The 16,076-nt window shown below is 31.4% G+C and overlaps 2 protein-coding genes across 3 annotated transcripts; one reads left to right on the top strand and one right to left on the bottom strand.

Annotated features, from left to right (window-relative positions):
- On the top strand, window positions 1-6,151 carry LOC124214004 (U4/U6.U5 tri-snRNP-associated protein 1). Its single transcript, XM_046615925.2, has 11 exons — window positions 1-252; window positions 588-1,039; window positions 1,321-1,449; window positions 1,622-2,041; window positions 2,268-2,430; window positions 2,509-2,783; window positions 2,867-2,954; window positions 3,076-3,274; window positions 3,480-3,666; window positions 3,920-4,074; window positions 4,315-6,151. Exons 1-11 carry the CDS (start codon window positions 90-92, stop codon window positions 4,340-4,342), a joined length of 2,259 nt encoding a protein of 752 aa, XP_046471881.1. The 5' UTR covers window positions 1-89; the 3' UTR covers window positions 4,343-6,151.
- Window positions 5,415-16,000, bottom strand: LOC124214014 (protein phosphatase 1 regulatory subunit 14B). 2 transcript variants are annotated; one of them, XM_046615951.2, is made up of 5 exons: window positions 15,700-16,000; window positions 13,717-13,937; window positions 12,515-12,604; window positions 12,329-12,370; window positions 5,415-12,191 (listed from the first exon to the last, which is right to left on the bottom strand). In XM_046615951.2, the coding sequence occupies exons 2-5, from the start codon at window positions 13,927-13,929 to the stop codon at window positions 12,150-12,152; spliced, it is 387 nt and encodes a 128-aa protein (XP_046471907.1). In that variant the 5' UTR covers window positions 13,930-13,937; window positions 15,700-16,000; the 3' UTR covers window positions 5,415-12,149. The 2 variants fall into 2 exon arrangements, with proteins under 2 accessions (XP_046471907.1, XP_068991014.1); XM_069134913.1 differs by lacking the exon at window positions 15,700-16,000 and adding an exon at window positions 15,284-15,302.
- Between the last annotated feature and the right edge of the window lie 76 nt (window positions 16,001-16,076).

Below are 16,076 nucleotides of genomic sequence, written 5' to 3'. Positions count from 1 at the left end.
TAGTTCGTGATCGTGATAGAGTCTATTCAACACAAGACGAAGTTCGACGTTCTGTTAAATTTATAGGTTAAAGTGTTAAGATTAAAGAAATGGGATCTAATAAGCGGCACAAGACTGAAAAAACTCGTGAAACTAAGAAAAAACGTCATCGCAGCCGTTCTAGATCGCACTCTATAGAACGTGAAAAAGTCGACAAACATAGGCATCACAAAAAACATAAAAGAAGAGAACGCAAGGATCACGACAGCGATGGTACTAACCTCTTTTAGTTTTTTCCTTCGTAAACGTAACTATTATCCTACACCTTTAAAGGTAACAAACCTTCACCAAAACACCTACACATGCATAGATTTAAAACTGATTGTTCAAAGCTACCCTAAAACCGTAATAGTTCTCATATATTTTTTACAATGTAATGTTCGTGCTATGTACTTCAGAGGACTACTAATCCAAGTCTATTAGTAAAAATTATTGCGCTATTGAGTTGAATTAGCGCTTACTTTTATATTGTATAGTTGCAAATTTAATGTACATTTATACTACTTAATAATATCGTGTATTAAGAAACTATCCTCTTGTGTTTATAGTTGAAATTGTCAGCGCTCCACCACCTCCAAAAATATCGAGAATACCACATGCACTGACGCCACCACCTCCTCCAGAAATATCTCGTCAAAGGAGTGCATCTCCAACCAAAGGAGGAGCAGCGCAGACATCATTGTCAGTTGAGGAAACAAATAAGTTACGAGCAAAGCTTGGTCTAAAACCTTTAGAGACCAGTACTACCTCTGTAGATGATCCCAACAAAATCAAAGATGATTTAGGAGAATTTTATCACAAGCCAGCACCAAATACTAACGATAAAGTAAAAACGCAAAAGATCAAAGATAGACTGAACACGCAGAAGGAAAAACGACAGATTGAATCCAATCTTTCAAAACTCAAAACTTTGGGCGAAAGCGATTCAGATGATGACGCCAAGGCTTGGGTGCAAAAAAACCGTCTCCTTCAGTTGGAGAAAAAGAAGGCTGATGAAAGGGTAAATACAGAATACTTGACCTAAAGCTTAAAGGCATTATTTCAATTTATGCCAGCACCGTCAAGTTTAAAATTAAAATACTTATGAAATAATGCTGTAATAATTAATTTGCATTTGATGTTATTAGTATTTTATGTTATATTTTTAAATAATCTTAATGCTTGAAGTAGAGCCAACCACTCTTGTGTTATATTAATAATGTGTATTTGAAAACTTCCATGTAGGAAAGTCAAGCACGATCATCTAACCATTTAAAGACTATTTCTAATTTCATTATTCAGGCAAAAATGTTGGATCAGTTGGACGAAGAGTTCGGTATAGGTACTCTTGTTGAGGAAGAGGTTAAAAGTGAACGTCGTTCAGCCTACTCGAACAAAGATTTACGAGGGCTCAAAGTCGAACATGACATGGTAAGTTTGATATATTCTGTCGAATTGAAAAATCTTTACTGTAATTAGGATTTATTATGGGTTTCAAATGTAGCAGTTGTAAATTTAATATAGTCATGTTCCATGAAATATTGCATTTATTTTGTTAATAACATGTAATGATTAAATCGAAATTTAATTATTTTTGTTACAGGATACTTTTGAGGAGGGCAAGACCCTTGTACTGACACTCAAAGATCAAGCAGTTTTAGATGAGCATGAAGATGTACTAGTAAACGTAAATATGCTGGACGAAGAGCGTTATTCGCGCAGTAATTTGAATAAAACTAAAAAACCTGGGTACGATGCGTATGATGAAGACAATTTTGATGAGTTTGGATTCCCAGTGAAAACGGTTCTAGACAAATATGATGAAGAGATAGATGGACAGAAGAAGGAAAGTTTTGCCATTGGTTATGATAATGCTAAAGAACGAAAACAACGACAAACTGAAATTGTAAAACACCGCCTAGCGAACAAAAAATTGGAAACACTAAGGATGCCAGAGCTACAGTTAGCTAGTGAATATTACACTGATGCAGAGTTGGCAAAGTTTAAGAAACCCAAGAAAAAAGTAAGATAGTATTCAACGTCTAAACCTTTTGTCGCAACTTATTCTAACAATTTAGTCAGTTCTATATAATTTTTCGTTTTAAAATCATGGTAAATAGGAAAAAATAGATCATGTGACTTGATACTGAAATAAAGCAATAGATTAATGGAACTTAATATAAAAATAAAATTATCTGAACATTTTATTTAGTGTTTAGAGTATGGTTTATATTAATTGCAACTTTTAGATCCGAAAAATCAGACAGAAAAAGATGTTGAAGGCAGACGATCTTGTTCCTGATACAACTGATTATCTCAGAGATTTAGGAAGTCGAAGGAATTCAAGACATAAAGAAAAAAAGGATCATGAGGATCCTGAAAATCTTGTTATGGATGTCGATGATACAGAAAGTAAATTTATTTTTCAACAATATAATCCCTACTTCCTTTAATCTAATTTACATCAATTACATTTTCCTTGGAATTTAGATACAAGTGAAGACTTGTCGGGTGTTAAAATTGAAGATGATGACAGAGAACTCGAATGGCAGTTGGCATTGAAAAAAGCACAACGTGTGAAACTAGCACGTCAAACTGGGGTAGAAAAAGTTGCTCAAACAATAAAACAAGAAATTGACAATTCAAATGACAATCAAGTTGGTAATATTGTACTCAATGCGACTGCTGAATTTTGTAGAACATTAGGAGACATTCCAACTTACGGGCTTGCTGGAAACAGGGAAGAAAATGTTCAAGAACTCATGGTAACGTGTTTCTAGTAATTATTTATCTACTCAAAATCTTTCAATGCATAACAAGTATTGCAACAGTTCATCATGTTGATCAGGACTTTGAGGCTGAGGGGATCAAAGATGAAACGGTAGATGATGGAGAAGATGCTGATGGCCGTGGAGCATGGAATACAGTAAAAATAGGTAAAAATGCATTTACTTGACTAACGTTCTACTTCCTTTCCTGATAATTGTTTAATTATGAACTATCTTTATGCCTTATCAGTATTTCAATAAAATCTCAAAATTTACCCATACCTCAAAGATGAAGCTGCAGCTGAGCCAATAACACTGGAGGCTGCAATTTTGGATGCAGAACCATCGCTTGGACAGGGTGTAGGCGGTGCTCTAAGACTTGCAATGAGTAAAGGTTATTTACAAAAAGAGGATACTAACAGACCTTCTGCATCCCGTTTTGCTCATTTACAGGCACAAAATTATTCTATTGAAGATAAAACTTATGGGTAAGTACTATATTTGATATTATAATGCATTCGTATTTTCTCAAAGATAAAAAAATAAAACAATAATCATTATTTTAAACCAATATACTATTATTTTCAGTTTTTTTTTTTTTTTCTTTTCTTTGTACACTTTTACCCATTTAATTTGTTTTGAATGTAACTGTTTTCAGAAGATTCTGATCAATTAATTATTTTATAAATGCAGGGATGATGACAAGTTTGGCAGAAGAGATAGGTTTAATGGACCAACTTCCGAATTCAAAGAACGAGACGGATTTAAGCCCAATGTCAAGTTGGAATATATCGACGATGATGGACACGTTTTGAGTGCCAAGGAAGCATTCCGATATCTTTCTCATAAATTTCATGGTAAAGGTCCTGGGAAGAACAAGGTATATTGAAAAATATTTTAATCTATTTATGTAGAACAATGCATGCTAATGATATTAAGCTTTATAAATTTATAATAGGAAATGTCAATTCAGAATTTCATTTATAATCGTTACTATTTTGTAGCGCTGCAATAAATCTGCTATTTACCCGATTTTGAATGCAATGCGTAATATAATTATATATGTATATTCTGATCATTGATGAATCAATGATAATTTCATGCCATGAATTGTTAATACTTTTTATAACTAGGTGGAAAAGAGAATGAAGAAATCTGAGCAAGAAGTATTGATGAAGCGGATGTCTTCTACTGATACTCCACTAGGTACACTTAATCTATTGCAAGCTAAGCAAAAAGAAACACAATCTCCATACATTGTGCTGAGTGGCAGCAAGCAGTTGCAAACGTAAGTTTTACACAATATGCTATTCATGGGAAATAACTTGGTTAATACAATTTTATATTGCGTGAAAAGTTTCGGTACATTCCAATAGTTGATGTGTGATAGAAAATTCTTCCTCCAATAACTTGGTGTAGGTAATAATTTCAATGCATCATATTATGATATGTTGTGCACAAAGATATTCACTTAGAATCTGAAGGCATGGATAAACTGGTGGTAATGTTCTCATATAACGATTTTCAGGACGAGCATATCAAAGACGAAGCATTAAAATTATCAATTAAAAGATGGAAAATCAAGATGTACATTATTATACATAATGTAATATTAAATCTCTGATAAGGTTTGCGTAAGGGTGAGTGTTCTAAAGCTCAGTTCTCAGGTATCTTTAGAATATTACATAAATCAGCAGATCCTATTAAAAAAATTTTGATCATCTTTATAATACAAAACCCGTTTTTATCCTTGTATTATTTACAATTTCATATGTTTAAATGTGTGTATAATTCCATTGTTTAGACGCTTACAATTACCTTTAACACCGTAATGAGGTGTCACAATATCATGATACAATTATTAAAGTTCATAAATTAATTTCGGTAGATAATGAGTTCTCTACCGAAACTAGGAGAATTTATTGTTTGCATTACAGTGTCAAATCAATTATTCAATTGAAACCGTAATAATTTATTCTTAGGAAATAAGAAATGTGAAAAGTATGAACTGGAATCTTCTAAATAATGAAAACTGATTCACTATAGCAATACAAATATTCGAAGCATAAACTGATGATTAGGAAATTTTGAGAGAAAATGTACGAAGAAGTAAACTAAAACAAATAGTAAAAGTGTAAAAAAAAGAATAATAAAATTAGTGACCCAAAATTTAGGATGTTCATTTACTTTTCGGTCGCAAAATTTATACTTCAACTCTATGTCCAAAAATTCCGCCTCGTGGAAAAAGTGATATCTTCCGAAAATCGTATATCCTGTTTGCTACACATATATCAGAAATGCTTGAATTTTAAGTATATATTAATAAATGTCATTTAAAACAATTTAGGTGCAAGGAATTTTAGTTATTACTTTGCAGATTACAAGCAATCAATAGACCTGATCACCTTCATTTTATTTCACTTTGCATGCATGTATATGTAAAACTCGAATGAAACCTTTTTCAATAATAAATAAACGACTTACCTGAATACATAGTTGATTTTACACATGCCGACGTTGAAATTTATCGTTAACTTGGACTTTCATCCGACTTTGTATGTCATTACCAGACTCTCGAATTATGTTATTAAGAAAATTATACATTGAATCACAGTGAAGAATACAACGTTTTGATTAATGTTCACATTTATTAAAACTATAACAAATACTTATAAAGGTTTCTTACTAGCTACACTGCATTGTATGATTGATTGTAGCCTTCTACATAAAATCGTTACCCTAGTTGTTATCACTATTTACACGAGATATGTTTGCAAAAACTTCGGAGTATAAAAAAGTCGGACTTTTCGGGATGGGAAATATCTGAATGTTATTTTTGCATATGTAAAACCGTCACATATATCTAATGTAGATAGTGATTAGCAATGGATCTACAAAATTTATACTAATGAATAACAATTATGAAGCATACGTTCATTAATGTTAGCATTAAAGCTTTATTTGTGCATCTCGATCGATTATACGCATTTGTGATTCAAAAGCTATTCAAAACGGATGTCTGCAGTTACAGACACGTTCATTTTGCCTAAAAATGTAAAAGATTATACAAACTGGTCTAGGGATTTGGTAGAAGCGGTTTTTATAATTTGGTTTGAAAAAAAAAAGCTAAAAGTAAAATTGGGTTTCTTATGTTTCAAAGTCCATTTGTGTGTATACACTGGCATTATTCATTAGTTGGTTGATTATTAGCTATAAAAAAATCATTGGCACTCAAAATTTACAGAGCACAGTTCAGATGTTGAGTTGTAATAAGATTGTGCAGTATAGAATTCCACTTCACAGTCTGTTTTATTGTCGTGTCGGTCATAAATCTTCCTTATCCTCTCATAGTGGCACATATTGTAGGATATTGGCAAAAACTGCACATCTCAAATGATCACAAACAACTTTTTCAATAGTTAGCAAAATTCTATGTTCTTCACAGATTTTATAACAGCATACAGAAAATTATCACGTATTTGAATCCCATTGATTGACTCCAATTTTATGGTGAACTTCATCTCTTACAACCGCGTATAAATCACTAAACCAGTTTGCCGCGAACTGAAAATTTTCACAAACTATTTCAGATTTTTACCAAAGTTTGTCAAGTCACTAAAATCAATGAAAGGTTCAAAAATGTTTGTTTCGGATAATAAATATACGACACTGACTTACATTTTGTTGTAACGTTTTCCCTTTCTTTTATTTCATCTAATAGTCTTTGGTTGCTGTAAAACAGTATTTAATCTTCTGCAGTAAGAAGGCGGCAAGAACAAATATATCACAGTGTACTAAACACTAGCAAAAATTTATAAACATACCAAACCCATTTTGCAATAATCCTCGACTATTGCAGAGTATTGCAATGATTACTACGCCTAGGAATTTTTCCATATACCAGCCTCAAACTAGTATTTCTTATCTTAGATTGACTGACTTTCGCTGACTGAGCCAAGATTTTTATTTATTTTTTTGGTTCAGATTTTTTAAATTTATTTTTCGTAAATCATCTGATAGTATGTTTAAAAAATGTGATAAGGAACTATAATTTTAATAATATCCTTTATATAGATGAATATAACAACATAAATGGACGTATAATATTATAATCAAGGTTAAATCAAATCAATAAATTCATCACTGGTCATGATTGTAATTCATGTATCGTTTAGTTGTACGATAAGGATATTTCTCTCAGATGTGACGCAAGCCTATTCAGGTTATCAGAATTGAAATTAGTTGAGCACATTTCACAAAGTTGTAACAAGGAAGACATGAATAATATAACAATGTATAACTGACAATTATCAGTGCAATAGCCCAGATATGTGGTAATAAGTACCAAAACTATTAGTATATTACTGTCTCGGACAGATTTGTGAAATCAGTTAACAAACCCCGTGAGAAACTTTTGATCAATATAATTAGCTTTGAATAACGTAACATACCATGTTCAGAAATGGTCAACTCATTGATAAAAAATCATATTTTCTACGAGATGAAGAAAAGTATAGACTGTTTACTCAACGCTGATGTAAAAAAGTCAAAGATTTATAGAAAGAATTGTTAATAATACTATTTCACAAATATGTAATAAAATTATTTTATTGCAGTAAAGTATTTTTCATGAATATGACTGTAAAATTTCATGTTAAGTCGAAGTCAAGGAATGAAAATTATTCTTAAGTTCTTTAAAGGAACTTAGTATGCAGCAGGCAGACTAAGTAAAAATCGTATTTTTTCTTATATTTTATACTTCGCAATGATGAGCAAATCTTGTGCGCAATTCGCTTGATGTTAGAAAAGAAATTAAATATTAAACAAATATTAGTACATGATTTAGATGATCTACATGACATAGGTAAATTTCAGAAAAATCCTAGAAAATGACAATATTAATACTACACATACACTAATTACATGAATTTTTCAGAGACATGCTTCCATAATTTTTGAAATTTCATTTACGTGATAACCAGAGATCCAGATGTATTACAAAACAGTGCGTGCACAGTGACAGTTATTTTCGTTTGCTCTTAAATTTCACTATTCCGCAGTTCATTACTGCATGCGATTAAAATTGTTGTACTTTCGTTTTTCTACAATTTACAAATTATTCAATATTTGTGTTGCGTTAATTCTAATTAATTGAATTTCTAAGAAAATACAGCCATTTTGAAATATACTTATTGTTAAAACAGATTAAAATAGTATAAAAAGAGATTGACGTCTAGAAATCTAGAAATCAGAATATGTTACAGATATTCACTATGATATGATATTAATTACGGGATTGCACTTGACATACACATGTATAATCTGCGGCAATGTTCACACTCGATACGTAAATATGGATGTTTATATTAAAGAATACATTCGAAATCCGGTAATCAACTGACTATCGAAATTAGAAAAATAATTTACGATCAATTAGTGTCTTAGTCAACAGCCCAACAATAGTGTTCCTCATCGTTGTTGGATTCTAAGATCAACCACAGTTTTGCAAAATAATTAACGGTCAAAAACTATGATGTAACATATAGCTTTACAAAGTAACAATACATTTGATTTATACGTGGAATGTTAGATTCTGACCATCCTGAGCAATGCATTTCCCATTTTTAAAGTGGTCAAAATCTTACACAGCAAGCGTTGTCAGAGCAGTCATGAACTTATACACATTCAAGTAATAATTCTATGTTGATTTTTTAATTATGCCTAAAATCATCTTTGTTCGAACAATGTTAGTTCTCAAAATATAAAATGTTTTAACAAGTTTTATCTTCTACATGCAGTATGCATACATTTATATGTATGTAATTATATGTGGTAGGGCAGTCCAGAATTTGGGGTTCATGAAATTTTAATCGTGACGCCGTCAGATCGATTTCATGAATACAAAATTAAATGAAATTTATTGACCTAAATGGGAAAATGTAAGATTGTTGGTACACATTTTTCTACTGATGTAGAGACTAGAGACTTCAGATATGCTTTTTTTCAAATATCTGGAATAAGTTTGAACGGCAGTATGAGAAGAATTTTGGAGATTAAAAATTACGGACCATCGTAATATATACTACCGTATATGCATACACGATGAGTATCGTGAAACGAAGCTATTGCGTTTATAGTAGGATCCAACTCACAGCTGTTAATAAAAGGTACAGACATCAAGATCAAATAGCTTAAGAGATCTGATTTGGAAAATTTTCTCAATATATTTTATGATGGTAAATTCAATCACTATGCAATTATCAACTGATTCTGCAGGTCAAAGGCAGAAATTTCGAAAAACAATTCAACATTTAAATTAACGATTTTCAGTTGGTATTAAAAGCGAGCCACAGAAAATTTTTTATTTTTATTTTTTTGCTCCGACTTGTTACACATACAAGTAGATTTTTCCGCCTAAATTCTTGAAAACTGTCAGTGATTTTTTTGAACCATAGCGCAGAAATTATCAGTAATTTAACAACATATGTCATGCAATAACATTAAAAAATTTTAAACTCTAGTGAAACTGAGAAAAAAGATATTTTCAAGATGATGGCCAAGCTAATTTGAAAGCTAACTCAAAATCAACAATATCGCTTTTGCGACCCTCAATTTCATTTTAGCTAAACAATCATAGCAGTAAAAGTAATTGCAATGCGATTTCATGATCAATGGGATTGTAAAAGTTGAGGTTTTTCTTATAAAATTTACCTGTATTTAGATGTGGTAGTATTACACAAAAAAAAAATCACAATCTATGGTTAACTGTCCACTTTCCAACGCACCTTTTAATTTAGCTAATAGCTAACATGTGTGAATAATCTTTTTCACGTGTGAAGATGAAATGAATTTGACTTTAGTACTTTTAGTACGAAAAAAATCCCTTTTGAGAATCATGTATGGAACGTCAATTTGATACTTTTCTTAAATTTGTTTTTTCGAACAAACCATTTTGCTTATAATAATTTGTATACCTTGACAGCACAATATATTAAAAACATTGAGAGAGATAATGTTGTTTTATATTGTTGCTTCTATTGATTTGAAAATAAAGGGGATTGATATTTTCGTGTAACACAACTTATTCATTTACTGCAGTGACAATTCTGTTGATTTATTCACTTCAGATTCAAAAATGCATTCTGCGTCGCACAGAAATTATTTTAAATTCATTTCTACTATTGTCTTTGGTAGTAATAGAATAAATATAAGTCCAACTTGTTAAAGTGGGGTAAAATGAATAAAAATATATTTAGATATTATGAACTATCTAAAAGCGAAAGATAATTTTATTTCGTAATAAAAATAATAAAGTAAACCATTATTAAATTGATTATATTGGTTCATTCATTCTGAATAATTAAGGTCAGATTATTGATATACATTCGTAATTTTCCCAGATATACGAAATAAAGGGATAGCAGTAATATTCTATAGATGACCAACTCAAAAATACAGTGAGTCTTCAGTAATCTAATTGAATACAAAACTTACCACAGATATTGGAAAATTGAAACACGGGTGGGTTTTGAATTATTCTTACGCATCATTCTAATGAAAGAGATGTGCTGTGAATTTACATTATAGGATAATACTACTCGCTAACGTGAGAAGAGTTAATACTTCGGGAGAATAAGGTGATTCGAATTCAAGAAATGAAAGACTTCTACTGTACTATTAAGTATTTAGAACCGAACGGAAGACTGTTATATCCACGAAATCTCTGATATCACAAATTCCACGAAAATATAATTAGTTAACGCTTAATGTTAAGCAACTTCACAATCATAATTCAAGTTATATTTTATCTGTGCAGTACATACAAAAATTTCAATTACATTTGATAAATTTTTCTGTTATCTTGTTTCAAAAATTACAAACATAGATAAGTAAGAATGGGGCGTCATTTGGCAAATAATGTAATTAATAGCAAAGATCAAGCAAAAGCAATAGCAATATGTGTATCAACAGCCCAAGAAAAGCAAATCCCACATCATGAATTTAAGGAATACGGGGAGAAAAAAGCCGTGATACCCATATACTTGAGAGTACATACACCATGACGAAAGTATAACTCAAGTTTTTTAAATTAATTTGTTTTGAATTATTGACTGAGCATTCTTAGCGTAGCTACTCCCTTGCCAAGTAAAATCTTTTATTTTTTTTGCAGTTTTACATTGTATGGCTCAATTTTCAATCAACTATGCATAGTAAATGACGATAATTGCCTAAATAATTCATCACCACTTTATATTCTTGTTTCAACCCAGCTAAGAAAGCAATCATGGAGAATGAATTTTAAAATATTTATGAATTAGATAAGACATTTACAGATCTAGGGTTTCCATTTGCCAATCTTGGAAATGCTAGTAATCTTATTTATTCCAAAAAACATACTTAAAATAGTGCATTAGCAATCTAAACTATTTTCTAGAGAATATGACCCTTACCTTGTAGCTGTTACAGTAGAAACATGAAAGAGATTCACAACATTAATTACAATATCTTTTGGCAAAACTATGAACAGGTGAGAACAAGCCAACCTTTATTTTGGCACTCGATTCTGGTTATATGTTTACCTTTATTAATCGAATTTCATGTAATATTAAGATATTGTAATAAGTTTTCTGCCAAGGATTTTACCTACATCTACTAAATTGAATATGCATAAGTATCTGATTTTATAGGAAAAGTGTAGCATGAAGGTAGGATTGAAATGGATTCTTGGCTCGTTTCTTTTCTATTATTTACCACAATTCTATAATCATTAACTACTTAACTGGCAAGTATATGTGAATAATAACGGTAAAGTGAGCATTTATCACTACTGAAGCAACGTGATTTGAATATACAATCTTCTTCCAGTTAAAATCAAAACAAAATTACAAACAGACGATTGTCATTCGTATTTGAGAAACATAAAGAAATTACCCTGTTTAAAACTGAAATTAGACCGGAAAGAAGATTGATGAGGTGTTCCAATTTTCTACAGCATTAAATCTAGAGAATTTCTGTACTAGCAATTGAATTGGCACGTAGATCGTACATTGAGGACTGAACGAAATTTTGTTACTAAACTATCAACTGATAAAGCTTGGAGCCATGTTTTGATGTTTTCAATATGAAACAACATATGCTTACAAAAAACTATGTCTAGTCATGTGGTAATAATACATGTATTTCCAATAGACACAGTTTCCTTCCTCAGTGAGCTATAGCCGTATGTTTTGTTATTATGGTGGCTTCTTTCGTACAGTGAAAATTTACTTAGGTTTTCACATATCATTTACGCCACGTTTGGGAAGTGAACAAACTTATGTCTCAAAATTGAGTAGCACATCTGCCAAATGAGACAGTCGCTGTTCAGAGTGTTTTTGCTTTCTCGAGCAAATCGTTGATGAATTTCTAAAATTAAAATAATTTTTTTTAATAATTTCCTCACCATGTGCTCAGTATATTCGTTGAATACACTGACAATCAAAGCAAATACAATTTAAAAACTTTTAAATAAATGAAAATATGTTGTTGCAGAGTCTACTCACTTTTACATCGTGTGGTGACTTTTTTGCATCCACCAGCAAATCCTGAAAATGGTTGAGGTCTTAGGGAAACTTTATAATCAGCAACACGGTTTGAAATAACAAGGGTAAATATTCATGTGAGCTCAATACTTCAACTCTTGACATTACGGACGGCATCTCAATGATAAAATAATCAATATTAAGTACCTGTAAGTAACTTCTTCTATGGTCATCAGTGTCCATGTCGAGTAGCTCGTCTATATCTACCTCAACCTCTCGAGATTTCCCATTTTCATTCTAAGATGTAACACATTGTTCATTGATATTATCAATCAAGTATTCATTGTCATATCCATGCTCCCTCAATAAAACAAAAATACTGAATATAATAAAAAGTTCTTTACAAGCTCAAAGATAAATCCAAGACTTGATTTTTTGAAATAGCAACATATCATAATACTCGATGAAGTTAACTATCTCAGAATTTTATGTATGAACTAAAAGCTTATACCAAGTATTATTTCTAATCGATAGGATTGCTGCATAAATTTTAAATTATTCAATTCAATGAGTATGTTGCAAATATTTATAGCATGTAATTATGGCAATAATAACTTGGCAAACCAGTGACGAATCTTTGTCGAGGAAATTCAACAAAGTGGAATTCAGATATCGAAAGTATTACGATCAATCATTCTGTTATGACTTGCATGTGATAAAGCTTTTATTGCGTTGGTCAATGTCCTGATCATACGCACACAATGATTTACCGATAGTTTTCAGTAACGATACGAGCCAATTATAAAATACATCAGAACTCCCGAGGGGTTACTACAGTGCACAGCATATAAGTTCAGTTGAAACTAATTGGGAGTGAACTGATTCATTGAGCATGTAGATTTCCACCAGTTGTATGAAGTAACTTGTAAATTAACGTTTCCATCTTTATTTTTTACAATATTAACGGATATACAAGAATTCCTGTTGCTTATTTCATTCAAAATCATTTTCCAAGGAAAGAAACTCTTCAACAGATTTCTAGAAATTTTAAATTAAGGAAGTTTTCAAAATTAAGCAAGATCAAAACCCTTATTCTGAAAATATTTCTGTTCAACAAACAGAACCACTAATTAGATCTAATCATGCTAAATCAGACATAGATAAATTTTTGTTTCACTTGGGAGAGGTAAGGTACGTGGATGTAACTCTATAGACGAATACTTTACTTCCAAATTCCGGAATTCTCTTGCACTTGTTTCAATAAAATTCGTAAAACTGTTTTTAATATTAGTCTGCCTATGCTAAATGCAATGAAAAGAAAATTCATAGTCATTTCCTGTGTGTCTAGGCTCAATTCCACAAAACTTAGGTTGAATAAAGCCTATCTATGGCTAGCCATAAATTCTTACCACAGTTTCATAAAGTTTCTGCAACTCATCAAAAAGCCACATTTCAACTGCGAGTCTCTTCCGGATAAGCGACATTTGATGCGAGCCATACTTGGCTGTTAAAAATTTTTCCCTACGTTCTTTGACTTCTCCTTTTTCAGTGAAAGCAACGTGCAGATTAGCACGTGCAGGACTTCGTTCTGCTGTCAGAACACCACCACCACCAGCTTCCATAGCTGTAGCTGAATAAGAGATTATGATATGAATTTATTTTCATATTTCTAGACATAAGTAAGTTCATTGCATAAGTCAATGTGTGATGTCTTAATGTCTAGCATCATATTAAAGTTATGAGGCAACAAGATTGCTTAGAAAATGATTTTTACGAATTACTCAATAAATTAACATTAAAGACTGTTACATAAAATACATAAGCAATCAACATTCAATGTCATACTGCAAGATTAAATTCGTACACATCACTGATGAGTAATCTTTGAAGATTGACTTACAAAATCAGAAAACTTTTTTTTTATAACAATATTTATAAAATACCAATGTTAAATCTTGTTCTCACTGATACTTGAACTTTGTGTTGTACAATAGTACTTATTTAATGTAATTAAAGCAGGTAAATGACCTATCATTCTCTAGTTGATTGTCGATTATCCATTAAGAAAAAAAGCAATTTTACTTCATTCATATTGCCAATGTAAATAATGTGATAAATTTTAGAAGAAGAGAGAACTTAAGGTACAAAGTATAAGAAACAATTGAGCTTAGGTGGTGTAGCTTTAATTTTAATAATTTTTTTCTCATTCTGAATACGTGAAATACACTAGTATGAATTGTATAATTTGAATGCGAACTTCTTATTTGGACAATGCAAGAATCAACCTTTTGTATTACTGAGAACTTTTATTCATGTAAAGATAATGAGATTTGTCATTCGAAAAGACATGTGGATCATGAACATAATCAGGTGATCAATGAGACCATTACATGAGAGTTTCATCAAGGTAACCTTGAACAGATCGATTAGTAAATGCTGAGTCACAGGTAGAGATTTCAGCAACTAGATCATATTGATTTATTGAATATCCCTAAATTTGTCCCGCAAACATATACTAATTTAGTCCATACAATGACAGACCTTTCTAAGTTGGAGTAAGTCTTTTTGCACAGTTTTATTGATGTATGGCTTTAGGGTAACAATAATAGCAAGAAATAATTAATCTATAAAATGGAAATTTTGGTGTACTGTAGTATTTTTTTTTCACTTTGTACTTAATGTATTCTCATATTGAAGAGCGAATACCAAATACACAACTATTTGTGTAATGAAATTGTTATTTGAGTTATCAATGAAGAATTTGAAATGTGGCGCATGTTATTTTTTACATGTCTACTTTGTTTGTAATAAGATACCATAAACGCTGTTTCTTACAGGAATAATAAATTGTCAGTCTAATATGCGATTCAAGATGATTTTGGCTGTAAATTAATTATATTTTTTTTGAGCTAATTTTTCTACAGAAAATTCACCACAGTCACTGATGCCTTATATCATGTAACTTTCCTTACATACCTACAATTTATACAATGTCTTGGTACGCACACTTGCATAAAGGTTCTATTCACACGACACTTATATCAAACAATCATAAACATTGTATACCATTCACGTACGTAAATAACGATGCGCCTTGGTTATTTGGTTCGCAATGAAATGTCCACCTTTTTTCAAACTTGAACGTGTCGAAAATAACTAGTGAAAAAAATCGGATTAAACCGAATAACGTGAGTCATTGTATGATAGAATGAAATTGATATAGTTTGTTTGAAATTGAAATGTAGTCACGGTACTTAATTCCTGTTTCGCAACGCTGATTCAAGACAAAGATCGAAAGTGCTGAGTCTATGTAATACATTTAATAAACGTATATAAGCAGTGATTGATTTCGATATTAAATCGGTTAACCAAAGTGTCGAGGAGATACTTACAAGATAGTCGGCGCACGACGCGTAGTTTATATCCAATTTAGAAACCGGTAAAGTAAATGCACAGCATGCACCACTCCCAAAATAACCTGCCACTGATTCTTATACAACTAAATCTACACGCAAAGTGAGAGTACGTGAACAACCCGCGAACATCAAACTGTAGACCCAAACGAACAACAAAGATGTCAAACAATGAACTGATTACGGACGAGCGGACAACCGCTGCTTCAATTTGCAATAGATGAGAACATTGTCCACGATGGTGAACCAACCAGTTATACAATATTCGCCCAAATGTCAGTATGAGTGGAACTGTGTCCCTGTGGAGACGCCACCTATCACCTCTCTACTTCATGAAAAATAAAATGGAAAATACA

The sequence above is a fragment of the Neodiprion pinetum genome, chromosome 3, assembly GCF_021155775.2.
Source record: "Neodiprion pinetum isolate iyNeoPine1 chromosome 3, iyNeoPine1.2, whole genome shotgun sequence".
Classification (NCBI taxonomy): domain Eukaryota; kingdom Metazoa; phylum Arthropoda; class Insecta; order Hymenoptera; family Diprionidae; genus Neodiprion; species Neodiprion pinetum.
The sequence above is the reverse complement of the archived record's forward strand: the minus strand, read 5'-3'. Positions and strand labels throughout refer to the sequence as shown.

Coding starts and splice junctions, on each gene's coding strand:
- LOC124214014 (XM_046615951.2), bottom strand. CDS start 13,929: ATGGAAGCTGGTGGTGGTGGTGTTCTGACAGCAGAACGAAGTCCTGCA. Junction 12,605..13,716: donor AGAAACTTTATGAAACTGTG/GTAAGAATTTAT, acceptor GTTACATCTTAG/AATGAAAATGGGAAATCTCG. Junction 12,371..12,514: donor ATAGAAGAAGTTACTTACAG/GTACTTAATATT, acceptor AACCATTTTCAG/GATTTGCTGGTGGATGCAAA.
- LOC124214004 (XM_046615925.2), top strand. CDS start 90: ATGGGATCTAATAAGCGGCACAAGACTGAAAAAACTCGTGAAACTAAG. Junction 1,040..1,320: donor AAAAGAAGGCTGATGAAAGG/GTAAATACAGAA, acceptor TTCATTATTCAG/GCAAAAATGTTGGATCAGTT. Junction 2,955..3,075: donor ATGGAATACAGTAAAAATAG/GTAAAAATGCAT, acceptor CATACCTCAAAG/ATGAAGCTGCAGCTGAGCCA.